Source organism: Quercus suber, unplaced genomic scaffold (assembly GCF_002906115.3).
Source record: "Quercus suber isolate HL8 unplaced genomic scaffold, Cork oak 2.0 scaffold_88, whole genome shotgun sequence".
Taxonomy (NCBI): domain Eukaryota; kingdom Viridiplantae; phylum Streptophyta; class Magnoliopsida; order Fagales; family Fagaceae; genus Quercus; species Quercus suber.
The window spans coordinates 1,203,669-1,227,233 of NW_027069553.1; the positions used below are offsets into that span (position 1 = coordinate 1,203,669).

The following is a 23,565-nucleotide window of genomic DNA, read 5'->3' on the forward strand; positions in this document are numbered from 1 at the left end:
TATAAATCAACACATAAACTCAAAGTTACAGAGAAGTTCCTATTGAAATAAAATTACGGAGAAGATATTGAAAATAACCGTTATGGAGAAGAAATTGAGAGAATGAAGTCTAATATATGTGCAATGTTAGCAAAACGAGTGAAGGAAAATATATATATATATATATACACATTTTGAGTCTAATATATATATTTTTTTTCCTTCACTCCTTTTGCTAACATTGCACATATATTAGACTTCATTCTCTCAATTTTTTCTCCATAACGGTTATTTTCAATTTCTTCTTTGTAATTTTATTTCAATAGGAACTACTCTGTAACTTTGAGTTTATGTGTTGATTTATATTTCTTTAAGAATGAAGTCTAATATATGTGCAATGTTAGCAAAAGGAGTGAAGGAAAAAAAAAATAACAGTTATGGAGAAGAAATTGAGAGAATGAAGTCTAATATATGTGCAATGTTAGCAAAAGGAGTGAAGGAAAAAAAAAAAAAAAAAAGAAGAAGAAGAAGATAACAACTAAGTTTTTGTATTTATCTAAAACATTTATAGAGATGTGTAGAGAAAAGTCAATAAGAATAATTATAATTTTGTGTCTATCCATGAAGTTTTTTTTTTTTTTATTAAACGTTTTTATAAGAAATTAAACGTTGATATTAGACTATTTGCATTGTATACGTGTACTATGATTGTGTGTGTGTGGGTTTTTTTTTTTTTTTTTAATTTAACTTTGATATGAAAAATCAATGTGAAACCAAAATTTAAAATAAATTAATAATAAAAGAATTAGATGAAGAATTTGAATTGTAATATTAAGATTTTTAGTAACTTAGAAATTATAGATAAATTAATAACAAAAGGTTTAGATTTTATCTAAAAAAAAAAAAAAAAGGATTAGATGAATAATTTGAATTGTAATCAAATTAAAATTTTTACCACATTAGAAATTATAGGAGAAGAAGAAAAGGACTATACACACACATATATATACACACTATATATAAGAAGATTTCCCTCTTTCAACTGGACTTTTATGTGGCTCAAAAATATCTTCATTAATAAATGCTAACTTCATTTAGAAATAGGGTCGTAAATGTCAAATAACAAATTTCATTTTAAATTCAAAAGGAGAATTCCTAAAATTTAGGATTTTTTTTCCCTTCACGTTCAAAAAAGAAATTATAGTTACTGCTTATCTTTAAAGTTTATCCTTTTTATTTGTTTGAAAAATAAAAACTATATATTTCTAAATTATGATAAATACAAATTATTAACATTTACCTCAAAAAAATAGAAAGAGCCTTGAGCATACACGCATGAGTAAGGTGTGAGCGCGTACTAAAGGCTAGTATGTGTGTGTGTATGTATATATATATATATATATTTTTTTTTAAATCTAACAAAATTTTTGCAATTTGGTGAAGTCACGTGAAATCAAATTTTAAAATAAATTAATAATAAAGGATTAGATGAAGAATTTGAATTATAATTAAATTAAAAATTTTATCAACTTAGAAATTATAGAAGAAGAAGATAATGACAAAAAAAAATTAAATCTAACAAAATTAATGTAATTTGATGAAGCCACTCGGTACAACTACAGCTTCTAAACCCAACTTTTATTATATAGTATATGATATGATTTGGTTTTTATTTTTTTATACTTATTTTGCATATATGTGGATTTGAATTTTGATTTAAATTATGAAATTTGTTATTAGTAACTCCTCTCTTTTGTTAAATATGGTCATGAAACAAGTTATAATTAATTGATTGATGGTCAATGTTATTGAACAAGAATTTAATATTACTTTATTGTCAATTCATTAATATCAGAGGTTCTCTCTCTCCAAAAATGTCTCAACCCTAACTTGTAATAATACGTGTCGTATTCACACATCATTCTTTACCAAATTAAGCAAAATTTTTATGTTATGGTTTTTTTTTTTTTTTTGCATAAACAATAGGAATGCAAGTTACAACTAGGAATGACAACATGGCATGTATGGGGTGGGTTTCCTATTCCCTGCCCCACTTTTGCTTTGAGGCGGTCCCCCTCCCCCTTCCCTTCCTTCCCATTCTAGCATGTAGCAGGTGCCCGTGGGTACCCATCCTACCGCACTCAAATTTTTATATATATAATTTATTAAAATTTTATTTTGAATGCATTAAATTAAAACTCATAAAACATTTATTAAAAAAAAAAAACAAGTTCTAACATTACAAAACATTCTCAAAGTATAACAATACAACAATTCAAGTAATAAGAAATACAAAAAAAAAAAAAATCAAACATAGAAATACAACAATTAAAATAATAAAAAACATAAAAGTATTAATTCAATAATAAAATATAACAGAAAAAAAAATCATAAATTTAAAGTTAGAAGGATAAAAAAAAAAAAAAAATAGCCTCAATTTTTCAATTTGAATTTATCTATTGTTAGCGAGGTTACACCGGAATGAATTAAAAAAAAAAAATGAAATGGAGTAAACTACTGGGTTTAGTGTATGCTAGTTTTTAGGGAAAAAAAATGTATCAAACGTAAGATGTATTTATATTTAAATGGAGATTGTGCTAATTTTTAGGAAAAAAAAGTTTTTCTAATAGTTTTTTTTTTTGAATTTTGTTGAATTACAATTTTAACCTCATTTTTTATTTTTTAAGAATAAGGATTATCTAATTAGATTAAATGTATTTTTGGCATTTTTTAAAAAGTTATAACTAACTTTCTGAATCCTCTTAATATATAGAAAAGAGATAATAATAATAATCAGTTCAAACGATAATCTGACAATATTTTGGTAACAAAAGGGTTACGATAAGATATTTAAATGCATCAAGACTTCTCTTGGATATATGACTTATCCATATCTTTGAGAGGAGTTTGAGTTCTACCTTCATTAAATGTTGTATTTTTTTTGGTAGATTAATTAAATGTTGTTTTAAACTTTAAGCATTAATTGAATTAAAAAGGGATGTTGTTAGTTTTGTATTGGGTTTTAATTTCTATGCATGTTTAATTAGTGGGAAATATGTCAGTTTCTCATCAGTGGCGGAGCCACATTGGGGCCGAAGGGGGCCTTGGTCCCCCCAAATTTTTTCAAAAAAATTAGAATATATGAATTTATATGTTTGAGATTTGAAATATCTAAAAATCAATCTCCCAATATAAGTTCCCGGCCCCCAATCTCACCATTAAATTTATCTTCCTTCCTAAATTTTCGTTAAAAAAAAAAAAACAAAAATAGTTATCTAAACATCAATACAATAAAAGCTATTTTTTTAAAATGCTGCATCACAATATTTTTACAACAAATTTTATGTAGTAGATTGTTATTGCTTGTTTTTAAATTGTGGATTCAAATTAGGACCAATACCAACTTATTAACTATGATTTATGATTTGTTGTAAAAGTGTTGTAGACGTAGCTCTTCTCATTTTTTTTTTCCAAGTACTATGGAAACAACATTTTCACAACAATTATCTCATAAAATAAAGAGACAAGGATTTCAAACTTCCTCATTCAAAAAAAATTTCTTTAGCTAACTTTGTAATTAACATTTTTTTTGGTAGATTAATTAAATGTTGTTTTAAACTTTAAGCATTAATTGAATTAAAAAGGGATGTTGTTAGTTTTGTATTGGGTTTTAATTTCTATGCATGTTTAATTAGTGGGAAATATGTCAGTTTCTCATCAGTGGCGGAGCCACATTGGGGCCAAAGGGGGCCTTGGTCCCCCCAAATTTTTTCAAAAAAATTAGAATATATGCATTTATATGTTTTGAGATTTGAAATATCTAAAAACCAATCTCCCAATATAAGTTCCTGGCCCCCAATCTCGCCATTAAATTTATCTTCCTTCCTAAATTTTCGTTAAAAAAAAAAACAAAAATAGTTATCTAAACATCAATACAATAAAAGCTATTTTTTTAAAATGCTGCATCATAATATTTTTACAACAAATTTTATGTAGTAGATTGTTATTGCTTGTTTTTAAATTGTGGATTCAAATTAGGACCAATAACAACTTATTAACTATGATTTATGATTTGTTGTAAAAGTGTTGTAGACGTAGCTCTTCTCATTTTTTTTTTCCAAGTACTGTGGAAACAACATTTTCACAACAATTATCTCATAAAATAAAGAGACAAGGATTTCAAACTTCCTCATTCAAAAAAAATTTCTTTAGCTAACTTTGTAATTAACGGTGGAACTATGGAAGGAGGTTGTCTTCTATGCACTTTGTCTCCTTTGTCTTCAAAAAACAATACCAGTTAATTTGCATTTGGGTTGATAGGCAACCTATTCAACACCCATGGCCATAGGTGAGTCTTTTTTACTCTTTTCAGTTTTTCTCCTTCCTCTCTCACTTTCTCTTCCATCATTTTTCTCAGTTTTTCTCATTCATCTATGTATCTGATTAGCTTTTTCTTCTTTCCTTTGTAGTTGTTTTATTCTAGAGCTTCTTAGATTGCTAAGCTCAAGTGCCTTCCAATTCTAACTAGGGCTGTAATCGGTTCGGTTCGGTCGGTTTTTTTAATTCGGCCAACCGAAACCGAAATTTTCGGTTTGTAAAAGTCTTAACCGAAACCGACCGAAATAGTTGAAAAATCGTCAGTTTCGATTTGTTTCGGTTTCGGTCGGTTTCAGTTTTTGGGCCGGAGTTTGGGCCAATTGGGCCTTTGGTTTTTTTTTTTTTTTTTTTTTCCAATATTTTATGTTTGGGCTTTTTTTTTTATATAAAAAAAAATGCAATATTCAGTATGTTGTTACTACATAACAGAGATTCAGCCAAGCATCTGGGTTATCATTTTTTCAAATCCCTAACTTTATTTGCAAATAAAACTTGAAAAATAAACATCTTGATCTTGATTCACTGTTTTCAAAGCCATAACTTTATTGATTCAGATTCATTATTAAACAAAACCCAAAATACAAAACAAAGAGAGGGTATCAAGATTTTCAAAAGAGACTCACCGTGAGTCTTGACTCTTGAGATGAGAAGCTGATGATCAAGCAGATTTGGAGCTCCTCTATGGCTTCGCGAAGATGGTCCTCGGCTTCTCGGAGGCGGCACTCGGCGTCGACGTTGTCTTGGAGTGGCAGCGATGGTGGAGACCCTGTTGTTGATGCCATTGTCGTCACACAGCCACAGTCACAGCGAGAAGAGAGGGTGGCGTGGGAGGGCGGTGAGTGGAGGCAGCAGAGGCAGATTGGAGTGAGAGTGAGTGTGGAGTGAAGGCCAAAGTGAGGCTGTTTGAAGTTTGAACGTGAGAGAAAGGAAAGTGTGAGAGTGAAATCTAAAAAATGTGGGTTTGCAGGGTAGCTTTTTCCAACTTTTATTTTATACTCTAATTAGTTTTAGTTTAATTAGATATTTACTTAGTTTAATTATAGGTGATTAATCTAATGTGTTTTAAAATGCTCTATTTACTTAGTTTACTTGGCCGGATCATTTGAATTTTGAAATGAAATGATGGAGGCCCACTACCCAATTGTGAATCACTGAGTAGTCTGAGTTGTATTAAAATGAAATGATGGTTGATGGAGGTTCTCTGCCGAACACAAAGCTGCCAGCCAAAGCATATCTTTTTCTTTTTTTTTTTAGAATAGCCAAAACATATCTCTCCGTCATAGTCAAATATTGACTCAGTCAATATTTACAAAGTATTATATATTTAATATAAAATATAATATAATAATATATTTTGGTTCGGTTCTGTCGGTTGGTGTATTAAAATTTGCAATCGAAAACCGAACCGAAATTTTCGGTTTTTTACATAATAAAACCGAAACCGAACCGAACCAAAATTTCAGTTCGGTTTCGGTCATTTTGAAGCAGTTTTTTCGATTCTTCGGTTTTTTGCATACCCCTGATTCTAACCTCCACAGCCCCAAAATCTAAACGCTATTTTATCTACTCCCATGTGTGTGATTTGACTCCTCTTCAATTCTTCTTCCTCTTCTATTTTTTTTTTGAAAAGATTTTTCTTTTTTTATAGGATTTTTTTTGTTTAATTGTACGTATTATATAATAATAATAATAATTTCATATAAGTATATAACCATAAGTCTAAGTAAACAAATAATTTCACAAAAAAAATTGATATCTCTCTAAGTGGCAAGCTATTAATGGTTTGTAATAATAGTTGGTCCAAATAAAAAACAATAAGAGCTTACCAATTTGACTATTAATGTTTTTTTGATCTTAATTATGATACTTAATAATATATAATTTAATTTAAAAATCTAGATTTATGGAAAATTTAAATATTATTGATTTATGTAAACTTATAAAGTACTTAAACTCAACAAAAACACATTCAACAATTCGTTATCCACACCCTAGTGTTAACAACAAAAGATTGATGTGAGGTATTACAAACAAACGCTAAACTGTGTTATCTCCAATTCTCCATTAAAGCCACCACCACCATAATGTCGCATCATCATCGCCGTCTTCATCACGATGCTCCGGTAGAGCTAGCAAGAGAAATACTGTCCCGATTACCTGTGAAGGCTCTGGTACGCTTCCTCTGCCTTTCCAAGAGTTGGTGCGGCTTAATCAAAGCCTCAGATTTTATGAAGATGCAACTCAAGCACTCCAACAGAGATCGCACTATCATCATGATAGCAAACGATGATCCACGCCAACACTCCTTGGTTCTCCGTCCGTTTTCCCAATGACGAGGAGGATCACAAGGCCATCAAAATTCACAACTCGACATTGCTAGGCAGTCAGTCACAGTAAGGGAATCAACATCGTGGGCTACTGTGACGGCTTGGTTTGCGTTCATGACGACGAGAGAAAAGAGATTGAAATTTGGAATCCATTGATCAGGAGGTGCAAGAGATTGCCAAACAAACCAATAGAGAAGCCTTTTCGTTCCGCGGAGTATGTGAAGCCAAAATTTGGATTCGGGTACGATCCTCACAATGAAGACTATAAGGTGATGAGACCTGTAGAATTTTTTGATGGAATCAAGCCTGTGTTGGATTTTTGAAGCCAACATTCTTGGGAAAAAAATTGAAGGAAAATGGCCAGACACATTTCGGGTTGATTTTAATTGAAAGTTCTCTAATGGTGCTTTTCATTGGTTAGCTTATCGTAATTACGGGTTGAATCGTCCACAATCTCTTATTGCTTTTGATCTTGGCACCGAGAAATTTCGGGGTTTTTACAATCCCCGTTCAAACAAGCTCTCATTATTGGATGCGTTTGGAAGTGTTGGGAGGACACCTCTGTTTTGTTGAGACTGATGTGAATTTTAGGAGTAATGTTTGGACCGTGAAAGAATATGGGGAACCGAGTTCTTGGACTCATATTTATGAAATTGAGAAACCTTGCACCTCTGCTCGCTACTACAAGCCTCTAACATTTTCAAATGATAGCAAGAAGCTTGTGTTGGAGGAGGCGCTAAAGGAACTCTGGCAGGAGGTCCTAGAGGCTGTAATAAGCCGTGTTTTCCAAGATGAAAAAGACTTAATTTGAGATTTTCTCGATTTGATTTTGAAAACTACTCTTACTTCAAATAAGACAGCAACTTGTATTGGGAGCCTTCTTCTACTTGAAGGTGATAATGTGGTAGTAGAGGAAGAGGTAAATGGTGGAGTTCAACGACTTTGTTAATTGTCTATCTTTAGTATGCATGTTTTTGGTTAGTTGTTTTGTGTGTGTGTTTTTAATTCAAGAGTTGCAATGGGAAGGGATTTTAATATTGGTTTGGTTCTCTTTTATTTTTGTCATGAGCTACAAGACTTGATGGACAACTAACTTGAAGATAGTCTAGGTATTTGTTATAGTGTTAGTTAAGTGGCGTTTGTGAATGATGGTGAGAAATATGCATTCTGTCGTAGATTTTATTGGTTCCTCAGCTTCAATATAATTCATCGATCATGAAATTTATAAGGATAATTTTGTGTGCACATCCTATGCTCATTATGTTGTAGAATTTATTGTTTCTAACATGTGTTGTCTTTGTTTCTGCATGAAAATCCATCAGAGTCTTGATGTGAAGCTGAGACTGAAGATTCATCAAAGGTTCTTTGAGATAGTGGAGGTCTTATACTCTTATGGATGCAGGAAATTGCAACACCAGATAAGAAGAACAAGAACAAGAGATGGAAATAGGAGACAAGCATACTTCTTGTAGCATCAATATTATATTTTTATAAGTTTAATGAATAATTTGATTGTGTGAGTTTAAATTTATTTATAACATAGAGAGTTTTTTATTTTATATGCATTGTCCAATTGAATTGACGATTTGTCATTTCCAGTTAAACTGTTCATTCTTTGGCTCAAAATTTTCACCAATTATTACAGAATTTTGTTTCTTTTTCAAGTTGGTCGCATTGATTAGACGAAGCTCAGTGTTGCGAAAAGATGGTAGATTGTGTTAGTTCTGCAACTCTTTGTTTTCTTAAAACTATAAAAGCTTTCTATGCTTGACGCCATCAGTGAATAATAACAATTATGAGTGACCAATGGTATGTTAAGTTCATTGGTTTTTGATTTTTGTTGATTTGTAGTGCATATCTATTAGGATTTGCTGGTAAGCTAACGTGTTCCTTCTTTTTGAGTTGCATTTGAAAGGGCTTCTGTTGTATTGTATCTTCTCTGTCTCGGTTTTATGTTGTATGTTTTCTTTTCTTTTCTTTTTGGTAATTACGTTGTATGTTTTGAACCTTATAATTATTATTAGATAATTATATAGTTGGGGAAGGGGGAACATTACTCTATTTCTAGTAGTTGTTTCATCAAGATTTTTCATAGTATAGACCCTTTAATGGGTAAAGTAGATGAAACTCAAAAATGATTATATATGTTTTTGAGGTGAGTTCAAGACTTAAGGCATGGAAAAGGCTTACACGAAGATGGTCCTATTAATTGATCAAATTCTCTTAAGCATGTGTTGGATGAAGAAATTACTAATTTTATAGAATTTTAAAACGATGGGATTTACATTCTCTTCGTTTAAAAAAAATCAATCATAAGATTTGTTTTAAATAATTGATAATTAGTATGTATGTGATGTTAATACCATTTAAAATCAAGGGATTGTTGTCTGGCGTAGTAAAGAAAATCTAGCATTGAATTTTCGGTGGCTAATAATTGTTTTTTTTAGTTTCAATTTGAGTTTCAACTGTAGTTCCAACGATAGCCCAATAGTAAAGATATCCTTCGTGATATTACATGTAAAATAGAGTTTTTGAGGAAAAAAAAAGCACTGGATTTTGTCAAATATTTTACAATGTTTCCCCCTTTTTAGTGTACATCACATAGGATAAGGAATCCAAACAACGAGTGATGGAGGCTCAGAAGCTTCACACGAGTGATGGTAGTTCCAAACTCATTTGTGATTTAATCAACAATTGTGTAACAACAGTTTGCTGGTGTCAAGTAGCTCTTGGGTTGATTTGGAATTTTCTTTTTTTTTTTACTAGAATTGGTTGAACAAAATATCGTTCTCCCTCACATGTTGACATGGCATTGAACATTAAAAGTGGACAAAGCATCTACTGTACAATGGTGTTAACATGAACTGGGGAGGAAAATTTTGAAGGGAAAGGGCCATGGATGAACATTCACATTAAGCTCAAGTCAAGAACTCACAGGATAGAATCCAAAAAACAGATTGGATCAAGTTTTGTTGTTATTGTACAATGCCTTAAATTTCAAATTGTCAACATTTTGGATCAAGTTTTGTTGTTATTGTACAATATCTTAAATTTCAAATTACCAACATTTTGGAGCATTTCTATCTCTATTTACTCTTTCCATTAAATATTACCAGCTGTGATGCACTCTCAATTAGACTCGCTATATCTTTTGAAATTTGAACGCAAAAAGTTTGGCCAATTCAATTACATCACAATTCCACTCACACATCAGTAGTTAAAGCCAGCGCTCTGTTGTATCAAAATATTTCTCTCATACAATAAATTAGTGCCTGTCTTATCCTTTGTTAAACTGTCTGCTTTCAAACATTAGTTATACCTTAGATACCCACAAGACTAAAAAGATTATGTCACACATCCATTTTAAAATGCGAAATAATGCAGGGGGGAAAATAGCATAAGGAAAATAGGAGAGAAAAAGAAAACATGCAAAGAACAGAACAATGTGGTCACTCAAAGTGAAAAGAACAGGACATAGAAGAAAGTTAAAGTAATATGCTTTGGAAAACTTTAGTAGTTGCAATTCACAGAGAATAAAGAACAAAGGATACAAACCATGGAATAAGCCCTTTAATGTATCTACTTCTTAAAGCCTCCTACAGGAATGGTTAACAACCACAAAGGAATCTTCTCAAGAAAAAAAAAAAAAAAAAAAAAAAAAAAAAAAAAAAAAAAAAAAAAAAAAAAAAAAAAAAAAAAAAAAAAAAAAAAAAAAAAAAAAAAAAAACGACCACAAAGGAAAGAAATAAAGGTTACCACAACCCAAATTATGAATCTCCAACAAGTAACATGCTGTCGTGCATGCACAACAATTAAAAGAGGGTGAGAAAGAGACAGAGACGAGAGAGGTTGTCCTCAAAAGCTCAACTTTGTCAACAAGTACCTACCAAATTAATATCAATTTCTTTTTCTTTTTCCCTAAAAATCCTCCCCTCATTGTTTAGGTGCTGGTCTAAGACAGGATTGAAAATCAAATACCACACTGGAAATGAGACGTGTTAACATTGTAGCTGATTTCAGCATTGAAAAACAATGAACAGGTAACAAAATAATAACACTGAAGGGAAACTCTCAGTTCAAACTGGCTTCCAATCTTTCCGGATATCAAATGTGTAATTGATCTCCAAGTAGCACTTGTTGTCGTCATCAATAAACTGAAACAGGGAAAAATAATAATATGCAAGGAGATCAGTGAGACAAATTCAAAATGACAGTCTTTTAGGACAAGAAAAATAATCAACAATGTTCACTTTCTGAGCAGTGGTGACCCACAAATTTGAATTTCACATGTATGATTGATGATGCACAGGAGGCCCGGCAACAAATTGATTGGATTTTTCCTTCCTAAGCTAATTGATGCATGTATAAGAAAGGCATATACTCAGCCTAGCTTGATGGTCTAAAATGAGTAACAAAACTACTACTGCCCAGAAAAGAATATAGCTTCTTGACAAGGCAGTTTTGGCAGGCATCGTAATGTCGCAATTTGGAAGATAGTGCCACATTGCCTAATGCAGTGTATATGATGAGAGAAAAATGCTAGAAGTATTGAGAGAAGTGAACAGTTTATTATTGAGCTTAAATAATTTTTCTTTCATTCTCTGCTAGGTTGGACTAGAGCATTACAATTTTTCTCATATTATTCTTTGTTAGATTTATTTGAGCATTGTAGTTTGAGATGCTGATGTTGTTGTTCAATAATAAAGTTCGTTATTTATAAATATTAGAAAAAAGGAATATAACTTCATAAAATGAATTTTGTCAGGGGGGCACGTGATAATCAAATCAGGCAAGTGCAATCTAGGCGTTCATTATTTTCTTACACACTAATTGGTGTAAACAAATGCATAGTGGTTTCATACACGCCAAAACTATGAAGTTTATATCCTTTTTTTCATGAAGAATTTCTCTCAAATTTTGTGGAATAGTGAAACCAAAGTCAAAGTAACATAGAAGATTGATTGAACCAACCTTACTTCTAGCTGAATATGTTCCTCTAGCAAAAATGCCAGATGGCGTTGTTTCTTCAGGCATCTCATGTGAGTAAGGCTCAGCCTGAGGACTGAAGGTTCCAATCATCTCTTTTATGCTGTCCACTGGAACAAGGATTCAAATGACAGAAAATATTGAATATAAGGGTTATAAAGACTTAATTTTCTATCACAAAAGCCCATGTGTTTGTGTGCAAGAGAGAGTCTTAGAAAAAGAGAGAAATTACCCTTCACACCAGTTTTCCACACTGTATTGGTGTATTTGAGACCTGAAACAATGTTGTTGCAGACCTGGAAAGTGAAGTTCAAGCTGTAACGGCTTCCTTCTTTCAAAGTAAACCACAAGCCCTTGGGCTTTCCATTCTCAGGAATTGGAAGAAAGATATCAGCTCTACCAGGGGATTTAATTGCAAGGCTCAAGATCTTAACTTCTGGATCTCGAGTTTCTACATTAAGTATATAGAGAAAAGAATTATAAAATTGCCTATTGAAAACCAAATGTTAGAAACACAAATAAATTAGAATTTTTCCCTTTAGTAAACAAATAAATTGCCTAATGGAAACCAAAACAATTATGCATCCATTAGCATACTCTAATTCATGAACATTGAGGAAGAGAGGAAACAGTTTCTGTTTTTATTTACTTTTAATAATTTGATAGTTACAACAAGAGTAAGACGGATTTGAACTCTAATTCTCTTTCATAAAAGAAAAAAGCAATGCAAATGAGCTACAAGGCTCTTGGCAAAAAAGAAAGGAAACAGTTCATGCCCATCATTTTTAAAACTTGAAGTTAGACCATCAAACCGCAGAGATTTAAAGTAAAAGGCTAGCAAAATTGTTTTGAAAGTGAGTACCTTTTGTTTAATTCGATGGCCATAAATTTAATATTAGAAAATTTATTTTCCACTCTTCTTTGTGGCTGATCTTAGCTATCTTAGAGCATAACATAAGCTATGACTTCTGATTCCATGAAAAAGAAAAAGAGAGGGAGAATTTGGAATTCAAAACAATGAAAGATTCCAAATTTGTGTTTTTTTTTTTTTTTTTACCTCCCTTTTCTCCGCATCCAAACAGAGTTCAAAGATAAACAATTAGGAAAAGACAAAATGATTACCTCCAACAGAATTGAAGTCCACACCCCAAGAAGTGTTCCTTCCATCTCATTAAACTCTCATCATCCTGATACTCATATAAAACCATAAAACAGGAGAACTTACACACAAGTCATAATAAAAAAGGCCTAAAAACTTATGTCTTTATCAGTGAAGGACATAAATATATGCAGAAACAAACCTTATCCTTCTCGAATTGTTCCTTGATTGTGTATTGAGGACCCAACTCTATCTTCTCATCTTCTTCATCCTCAGTTCCATAAATAGAACTTTCACTCATTTGCCGTGACATCCCTCCTTTTTGACTTTCATGTTCTGTTCATAGCATTTTCTACATCTTTTGCTGTTGTCTTTGTTTTTGAAGGTTCACAGAGTTCCTCCCTCATTGTTTTTCTCATGACCCATGCTTTTCGAACTTGAAACCACTCCAGAGGCCAAAGACATCAACAGCCCATTAAACAAAACGGCACCAAATGGTACAGATAATAGACTCACCCTAAAAAAAAAGGTGCTTACAAAGCTAAAAGAAAAACACAAAGAGAAGCCAAAAATCCCACTAGGTAGAATCTCTCAGGTGCAAACAACAAAGAATGAGGGAACCCAACAGAAAAAAATAATAATATGAAGGGTTTGAAAGGATGAGTTTGGGTCAAAGAATCCCGCAAAGGTAAATAGAAAACAAAATCAGGAAAACCCCCACAAAGGGTAACCCTTGTAGCAAGAAAAGGCACCAAGGGAAGAAGGGAGAGAGAGAGAGAGATGGATTGTGTGGGAAAGTTCAAACAAACAAGGAAATGGTCATGTGGTGATCCGAAATTCTGAACCTCCCAATGCAAAATACGGAGAGAGAGAGAGAGAGAGGTGGCAAGATCGTGAGGGTCACTCCTGCACAAACATCCACGAAGACCAAGCTTCGAGGAGAGCTTTTCAATTAGTTAACTCCGACACAGACATATATGAGATGAGACAGCCTAGCCTAGGATTTGGGATTTGGGGGTAGTGGACTAATCTAAAGATGCCCCTTTGACCCTTTCTCATAACTCATTGGGAATGTGTGTGTCACACACACACACACACACATATATATATATATATATCATCAACTTATGATTGTAATTTCATTATATTATTAATAATTTAAAAAAAAAAAAGAAAAAAAAAAGGCAACTTGTTATTTTGAAAAAGCCTGCAGCTTGTTGTAACTTGTTAGTTGTAAACTAATTCCTGTTTTTCTTTTCTTGTAAGAGAAAGTTAGTTCTAATTATGATTTATGGTTGGTGATATGAAGTTTGAAATCTCCTTAGGTGGGAATATAATAGTATTATATATACCAATATTTATTAACATTAAATAATTATGAAAAAAAAAAATTAGAATGTCATATTTCAATTATTCTTTTTCTTAAAGTGTGCATCCAATCAATAGGCCCAACAAAATTAACTCAATTCAACCCAACTTGATATATTGAGTTGCTTTTCATAGGTTGGATTGGAATTTCACTTTGAGCCACGAATTAAATCAGGTTTACGTCAATGGTTTTTTCAACTCATTTGGACTTAACCCAACCTATTGTATATATAAGTTTATGTTATTAGTTTTATCTTATTTGTTCAGTTTCATTTATTTTGGTATTTTGAGAATTAGTTTTAAGGAATTTAGGATCTTGAAAAATAATTTTGAGTATATTATGTCAATGTAATAATTTATTGAAAAAAAAAAGTGCTTCAAATTTTGATGAAAGCATAATTTCTTACAAGGCATAAACAATATAAGCACAACCTATAAACTACATCCGACTCATGTGAGTTGGGTTGAGTTAATTGGCATACATGTGAGGGGTTAGATTTGGTTGGAAATTTCTCAACTTGATAAGGTTGGGTTAGGTTGAAAAAATTCTTCAACGTGATGTATGCACACCCCTACTTTTCTTGGTTCTTTAAAAAAATCTTAATTTGATGGTGTGTTTGTGTCATTGAATGAGAGGATTCCATTATGATCGAGTCCCTATCCATTGGTGAAAATTAATTATATGCACTCAGTATATTATGCCCTTATATCATATATGGATGGTTCTTGTATATGACATTAATAGGTAAGACCCACTCTTATGAGAGGAGCATAATTGATACACTCAATAGTTTTACATCAATTAGGAGTAGTTGTTGAATAAAGGAGGACATAGCATTGACATTTTAGTGATGAATTAGTTATTGACTGAAATGATGGACCATGTCCATTCATAATCTTGTGTATACATCCTGAGAGTGGGAACCACATAATGATCAAGTTTGGTACTGAATAATTCTCTCCAATATTGGTTTACAAATTCTATTCAGGAACTAATAATGGTGCCACAGCTAAGTTATGTGATTACTGACCATTGAACATTATTTTCTCCAATTTTCTTAGGTGGGGAAGCACTGGAAGATTCTAAAAGAGTCATGAGAATTTTTAGTTTACTATTTTTCATATTAATTATTCATTGTATTTGAATTGTCCCCATAAAAAATAAAATAAAAAATCATTATATCTGGTAAGGATTGCTTTGAAAGCAATCACATGAAATTCACACATTGGATAATGACTCAAAAGAAGATAAAATTTTTAAACAGCACATTTCCGCATACTAAAGCATGCAATGGTGCTCCTTGATTATCGCTGTAATGAATATCATTGTAACTGACTTACTGTTTTCCTTTCTAAAAAGAGATCAATCATCAAGCTATATGTGAATTAGGTAAAACAAGAGAGAGAGAGAGAGAGAGAGAGAGAGAGAGAGAGAGAGAGAGAGAGATTCCCCTTTTTTTCTTCCTCAATAACTTGGTTATGACCAAAAATAGGAAAATTCCAACTCCATATTTCCTAGTTTTGTTCCCTTTAGATTACCACGGATTAAAATTGGATTCATGGTCACATTATCAATGGTTTTGAAGATAGAGTTTTTCTTTAAACAAAAATTTCTATCAACTCATTACGTGACGACTTAATCATATCTGTGACTTATTTAGATAACTCATTAAATTATCTAAATAAAATATAGGGTTGGCAATAATTTGAACTATCAAGAAAAAGGATTAGAGGAAATTCTTCCTACACAGATTGGACGAAATTCTTTGGTTTAGAAAATAAATTGTCCATGATTTAAATAAATATCAAAATAATGCAAACATAGATATGCATAAATGATAAACCCTTAAAATAATTTTATCATTAGATAAATAAATACCAAAATAGTGTAAATGCTATGCTTTTTGGGAGTATATACTATATAGCATTTACCATCAAAACCTAGGTGTTGTTAAGTGTTCATATCATATCAAGAAACAGCAGATGAATCCAAATTCCAATAAGCCAATAAATAATTGGCTACGTGTGATCGGGTAAGAGCTGCTATAGTAAACTGACACTGCTGTGTCGTTGCTAGTGACAATTTGCGAAAGGATATAAAGTTATAGAGACATCTTTTTTTCTCCATAAATTTATTTTCAGCTCTAATTCCAATTAAACACATGTTCAGTTTCAAAAAATAAAAAAATAAAATAAAACACATGTTTGTCATGCACTATACAAATTGTAGGGTCACGATTTGTAGCCTAAGCCCAAAAGGTATGGGATATGAGTCCAATGAATCTAGTACAATGAATTTGTAGAGAGTGGGTGAAAGAGCTGGGATTTTGGTGGATTGGACAACGGTTAAACATCAATAAAATGATTGTCTGAGGAGATGGATTATGAATTAATCCAATAGTTCTGAAGGTTAATATAGTTCTTAGTGTTACAGTAATTCATTTTCTCTCTTTTCTCTTTTCTTTTTTCTGTCCCCCTCTTATGGGAGGTCTTTTACATTATATAGTTCCTTTCAGGCCATCTTGATCGTATGCTTGTTAACCATCTAAGCCTTCACTTGAGTGCATGTCCCATCAAACATCTTCTTTGGCTCTTTGTGAATGGTGGTAGTTGAGACTGCACTGTTCAGAGGTCTTTTCCACATAAATGCGGCCAGAAAAGTTGTTGCATAGATATTACATGAAAGAGGATAAAAGAGAATAAAAACAATTTGAAATAACTGGACTATTGAGTGTTGATATCTACTCAATTGACTTGAGCTTACTTTATAACTTAATTTGAGTGGGCATCTGGATCATAAATAGTGACTCTATCATATTTTCCAAAGAGATTGAATTGATTAACAATTGTTTAATTGCAATCTAAGATTTAAACAAATAATATTATTTGTTTTTTCTAAGGTTCTTATGTGGCCGACCTTGACTAATATTGTTAAGATCCATAACCGTTCCAAAAAAAAAATTGGGACCAAGGCTTTATTGCAGCAGCTGTTGATTTTAAGAGGTTATCATGGAATGCCCATATTGCACAACCAATTTGCGCATCCAAATGTCATGGAAAGAACTACGAATTGATTTGGTTTCAACACAATGTCGAAGCATCCTCCTTAATCTTGATCTCACAGAGTTGATATCTTTCTTTTTATTGGGAAAGTCGCAGGAGTTGAAGTCTAATATAATTCAAATATTATGAGAAACAAAAAATCAAGGAGGAGCTTCATATCAGAATTGAATGAAGCCGATCACAAAGACACAATGCGGGATCCTCATTAACCAACTTTGAATAAGGGGCTTACAAAAATATATATAAAAGGGGTAAGAAATTGTGTTCGACAAACAGAAGGCATGGTGTACATAACAACTGCCACACTAACAATGCATGGAAGTCAAACTGATGTCAAACCTGAAACAAAATTATCAGTTGCTTCCCCATTTTCTCAAAACACTCTCCTTTGCAGAGGTACGGCCATAGGTATCCTTCTTCGAGATATCAAAACCAGCATGACCATCTGGAGATGTTTTTCCCAAGATTCTTGATGTTATGAAAGCTAGTCCATCTCTTGTTCCTCGTAAAGCATACAGCAATGGGTTGAAGATGACAGCAAGCATCAATTCACCTTTTGCAACTATGAGATACTGCAAATGCCAACAACATAAAACATGAGAGAGAGAGAGAGAGAGTACATACTACATACTCATAGTCATAGTGTTATTTTTGACACTGACAGCATTTTAAAAGAAATTTTAGTGGTAGAAGGAAACTGCTTACCATGATCATAATACCTAATACAGTGAGAATCGCTTGTTGTGCTTCTGGCCAGAAATGGTCACCACTGGACCAACCAAATCTTCCACCCCATCCAAACCAACCACCTCCACCAGCATCACCGCCTCCACCTACCTCCTCTCTCTGCTTAATTTCCTTGTTCCATTTCTCAAATTCACTTTTCTTTCCACCAAGCGCACCTTCTAAAGCTTTCCTAGCTCGTTCCTGCAACCATATAGACACAGTAAAGCTACATTGACAAAGGATATAATAAACCAGCAATATAAAAAATTATACTTTACAATGTACAAATGTCTAGTCTTAATTTCTCAAGATTTTTTTGTCATTCAACCACCAGATGGGACAGGCAAGGTCAGTATATCAAAAACAAATCAGATTGGAGAAACAGGAGCCACCTGTGAGTTTAATGCATACAAAATTCATTAGGGACAAGCTCCAATGAAATCTACAAAATGACAATATAAAAGGCTCTCAATCAAGATCCCTTAATTTTTGGCTAATACCACTTCCTGATCATTTAGCAGTTCTTTGGAAATCCAAAGAAATCTTTTTCCAACTAGTTTGAGTGGGCTACATGTTATCCATTCAATCCCATCTAAACCATATATTATGTCAAACACTGTTACACAACCCTCACTGCCTGAGTGTCAACATCACATGTTGTCATGAATAACCCAAGTTTAAATTAAATTTCAGGGTATAGAACTAACTTGATTAAACATTGGGTAATCTGCTTTAGGGCAAGACTTATGTATAGTACTTAGGTATTGTTATTTAGGTTCTCTTCTTAAGATTTTGTCATGTAAATTTTTTCTCATGGGATTGAAGTGTATTTTTTAGTTAAGTAGCCACATGGCTCAGTTAAGTAGCCACATGGCTCAATCTTAAGTGGGGAACCTATGGAATAGCACCTAAAGTATTGTACCTAAGTTTTGTCCTTTACTTTATACTCAGCACAACCAGCCTTCTTATAGAGGCTGAGGCAATCCAAATCATAACACTCTAGACACAGCAAGGGCAGATCATACCAATCATGTGCATCGCATTCTCTAGTGAACCTTTCTCATACATCCCCGTTATACTTGAAAAGAAACTGAGTAATATCCTTTATTGGCCAATCTTGCTGCCATCTTCAAAATAGACTGGTTCATAACTTTTCTTCATGTACTATGCACTAATGACTGCCACATTAAAATTGTTGGAGGGATAAATGGGGCTAGTCAGGCGATTACCATGGAAATTACAAAAATTATAGTTCAAGGGTCCAAGATAAATCTTGAGATATCAAAAGATTACAAATGGAGATTGCTCTATAGTTGGTGAGGGTTAGTGACCACTTCACAGACAGCAGTTTTGTATGTTAAACTCATGATTCCCTGGACTAAAAGAATGAGATCAAAGGAGAGTCCAAGTGAGCAAATTGACTTGTTTCCTTCCAATATCAGTTTGTATAGATATTCTTATTTTTTTTTATACCACTATGTATAGATCATGTTAAGAACATTATCCATTGTTTGCTTGACACTCATTGCTAATCAAACCCTTCTAAATTTGAGCAGAATTATTGCTGGAATGAATAAATAACATACGTCATAGAGCATTTCATGTTCAACACAAGAGCCAGTAAAGATATTACAGAAAAAATCCAAAAAACTCATCCAAAGTTTGAATTTGATTTCTTTGCTTAATAAATACAAACTTTTAAAGAAAAATATCCAATTGGGTTTACATAGATAAAGTCTAAAAATCTCATCCAAAGTTTAATCTTGACTTCTTTGCTGGGAAAAAATAAAGTAAAATCTCATCAGGGTTCACCTAAGTTTCTCATTTCCAAGTGTTATCGACAACTTTACTAAACAGTATAAAGTAACCCCACTGAACTTTAAAAAAAAAAAAAAATTAAAATCAACAAGTTTCAAGCTTTTGCATTATCAAACTTCCCCTAAAACAATAAATAAGTTCCAGAAAATATCTCAGTAGCAAAAAATTTCAGTACCTCTTTCCGGTTGTCAGAGAAAAGGCAAGAAAATCGTCCATTACAGGTGAGTTTCTGCTGCAGAGAGCTCCAAGTCTGGTTTACATTGTCATGAAGAGTCGAAGAGGTGTATTGGGAACGAGATGACTCGGGGCGAGTAGAGAGCGATTTCCGAATGGTTGGATTTGGTGCGCTTAGGTTCAGAACCTGCGCCATGGTTGGTACCCCCAATTGTTGAAGAAATTCTCTCTTTGTTTTATTCTCTCTTTCTTTTTCTTTTTCTTTTTAATTGTTAGAAATTATCAAGCTCTTAATTGAAGGTATCAATTGGAGTAACTTGGATGGTGCTTCTCTTCTCTTTTGGCCAATGGGTGTTGAATACTTGGATGGAAATTTTAAAGAGATTGGCTGCATCAACGGATATGTTTATAACAAATCATATGATATATGATAAATTGTTACTAATTATAATTAGTTTATAACCCTATACATATGCATAAATTTACTTAAAAATATACAATAAGAAGTATAATATAATTCATATTTATTAATCTAAATAATATTGATAGTCATTTTCATATTTTGTTAACACTTTAAAAAATTTTGTAAGGATATTATTATGTATAAAATGTAAATTGTCCATGCTTTTTTTTAAAATTATTGTGAAGCATTTTTTTTTTTATGATTCATTTATTCTAGACTCTTTGATTTTTGTACTTAATAACTCATTTGAACGAATATTTATGATATAATCCCACATTTGATTCTAAAATTAAAAAATCAAACTCTTTAAGAATAATTAATTTAGGATACGTGGTGCAAAATTGAAACTCTAATTTAGAATTCCAATTTTGAGTTTCTCTCAGTTTCACATATTATTATTATTATTATTATTATTATAGATATATAGATTTAAACCCACTACTCAAATTATTTTTTTACTTATCAATTATTGCCAATAACAACCTAATCATATAGAATTTATTGTAAAATTGTTGTGAAAATGTTATTGTAGGGACTGGGTTCAAGCAGTTCTACTCTTTGGATGAATGAACTCAAGCCCAACTAGCCCAATACAATGAATTTGTAGAGAATGGGTATAAGAACTAGGCCTTAGTAAGGATTACAACAACTAAACATGGTTATGAGTGGGTTAAAATACTAGGAAACAGATTTGAAGTGTGAAAAGTCTGTCCTTGTCCCTCAACTGAAGGGTTTGTAGTTCTTATTGCTTTTCTCAATATCAGGTTACACCAGTCTCTAAGTTGATACCAATTACTATATTCTCTTCTGCTTCTCCGTGTCCCCTCTTTAGGGAGGACTTCTTTACATTATATACTCACTCTTAGTTAATCTTGGCCCTCCATCTGTTGATTATGCAGGCTACTACTTGAGTGCTTGTCCCATCAGCCACCTTCCTCAACTTTCTGTGAGTTGCGGCGACCTACACAGCACTGTCCATGGGTCATTTCCTCATTCATGCGGCTAGAATGTTAGTTGTGGGCATTTAATGTGGAGGTGACAGTTCCTCCTAGAATTGCTCCTCCTCCATACTTTCATGGCTGACCCATTGTACTTGTCTCTTTCTTGGGACGCTTCGAGAGGTTGCCTTTGGTAGCATGCTGCTCTTCCCTTATATGATCTCGACTAGCCGAGGATAGGATCGTCCTTGGCTAAGTTTCTTGAAAATCTAGGCTTCCTACTTTCGTCCTCGGACGTTTCTACCTCTTCGGCATGGGCTTTTGGGCCTGACATAAAGTGGGCTAAGGTTGACAAATCCTCGGGCCCCACAATTATGAACATAGCATATCTCGATTTAATTGACCTAACAATCAACTTTATTTATTTATTTATTAGCACCTAACGATCATGTTGATTAATTCTATCTAGTTTTTTTTTTTTTTTTTTTTTTGGAAGAAGATAACATATTATTACATCATTTAAAATTTGGTAAAATGCAAATTAAAATACACTCTTAAAGAGGTGTTTAGATTTTACATTCTAAAATTTTAGAATTTAGATTTCACTTCTTAGCATTATATGTTTTCTTTTTTTTTTTTTCTTTTTTGGAAGAAGATAACATATTATTACATCATTTGAAATTTGGTCAAATGCAAATTAAAATACACTCTTAAAGAAGTGTTTAGATTTTACATTCAAAATTTTAGAATTTAGATTTCACTTCTTAGCATTATATGTTATTTGGATTGTCAGCCAATCTATCTATTTTTTTGCTAACAGATTTGTTAAGTGACACGTTAGCCCACCATGTGTTCATTAGGTGACACAATTGTGATATGACTATCATATGTGACACTTAGTTAAATAAAACATGCCAAATCAATTTGAAATTATTCCAAGTATTTAAATAACTAAAATAAATTTAAAATAAATCCAAAAAATCTAATAAAGTAAAATAATTTTTTTTATTTTATTTTTTATTCCAAATGGTCTAGGATGAACTCATGATCATGAACATAATCAACAATCCCAACAAATTCAAACGCAGAAAAAGCACACACACAAAATTTGAATAAGCCACAAACCAAATTTCCTCAACAAATTCAAACACAGCAAATTTGAACTGCATCATATCAAATCCATAAAATTTAAATCTCAGAAAATAAAAAAAAAATTCACCAAAGTTTTCCTATTCTGCCTTTCTCTTACCTCCATTTACATTCACCAATCACTACACTGAAACTCTCACTATGAACAAACCCAAATGAGAACCCAATAGTAGAACCCATCATCGTAAAACACAATGAACCCCTCTTGCAAACAACAACCATACATTTTACAGAGAAAATTCATAATACCCAAACAAAAGTTCGTAGTGCTTCAACTTCAGAAATCAAAGAACTGATGCTACGAGTTTGCTTTCACCAAATTAAGGCTCTGATTCACCATCACCAACCTCAAACAAAAGTTCTTGAGTCTCTCTCTCTCTCTCTCTCTCTCTCTCTCTCTCTCTCTGATGGGTTTTGAGATTAGGTGGGTTGGCTTGAGTGAAATTTTCTTGTTTATTGCGTTATTGAATGATTTTATCTTTCATTTTCGAAGGAGAAATGCAATGTAAACAACATTTTTACAACAAATCTTAAGTGACATGTTGTTATTGGCTATTAAGTGTGGGTAAGAAAGTGATTTGAGTCGTAAATTTAATTTAGAACCAATAACAACTTACTACTTATGATTTGTAATGAAATATTGTGGACATAATACTTCTTGAAAAGTTGTATGCTTTTTTGGGAAAGAAGAACAATTAGCGTGTTTTAACTGACGAGATTTAGATCTAAATGGGAGAAGGAGAGGGATATGTGTGTTTTAACTGGTAATTTTGTGTTTGTGTGAGAGATTTATGTTCAAATCTATTCGACAATTTCGTGATGGGTTTGATTTGGGACTCATTTCAAGAATTTTTTTTCTTGGAGTGTTTGTTTTGAAAGAAACTTTGATTTTCTTGAGAAAACTGTAAATTCCCAAAATTTTCTTCAGAAGAACAATCAATTTAATTTTTTTAAATTTATGGAGTTTTTTAATTTAGAAATTTATTATAAAGCTATTAAAGATTTTTTAGGTTTATTTAATTACATGTAATAATAAAATACATGTCATGATTTAATTGGGCCAAAAAGCATGTTGACATGTCACTTAATAGAAAGTCA

The 23,565-nt window shown here is 32.3% G+C and overlaps 2 protein-coding genes across 2 annotated transcripts; both read right to left on the reverse strand.

Moving 5' to 3' along the window:
- Window positions 1-10,158: 10,158 nt before the first annotated feature.
- LOC112030194 (rho GDP-dissociation inhibitor 1) lies at window positions 10,159-13,843 on the reverse strand. The gene is given in 8 exon segments (XM_024062885.2): window positions 10,159-10,837; window positions 11,655-11,779; window positions 11,902-12,120; window positions 12,792-12,814; window positions 12,816-12,856; window positions 12,971-13,099; window positions 13,101-13,167; window positions 13,169-13,843. Coding segments are annotated over 8 exon segments (747 nt in total). The 5' UTR covers window positions 13,234-13,843; the 3' UTR covers window positions 10,159-10,759.
- Window positions 13,844-17,382: 3,539 nt separating this feature from the next.
- Window positions 17,383-20,237, reverse strand: LOC112030197 (uncharacterized). The gene is made up of 3 exons (XM_024062888.2): window positions 19,919-20,237; window positions 17,905-18,126; window positions 17,383-17,771 (listed from the first exon to the last, which is right to left on the reverse strand). The coding sequence occupies exons 1-3, from the start codon at window positions 20,111-20,113 to the stop codon at window positions 17,553-17,555; spliced, it is 636 nt and encodes a 211-aa protein (XP_023918656.1). The 5' UTR covers window positions 20,114-20,237; the 3' UTR covers window positions 17,383-17,552.
- Between the last annotated feature and the right edge of the window lie 3,328 nt (window positions 20,238-23,565).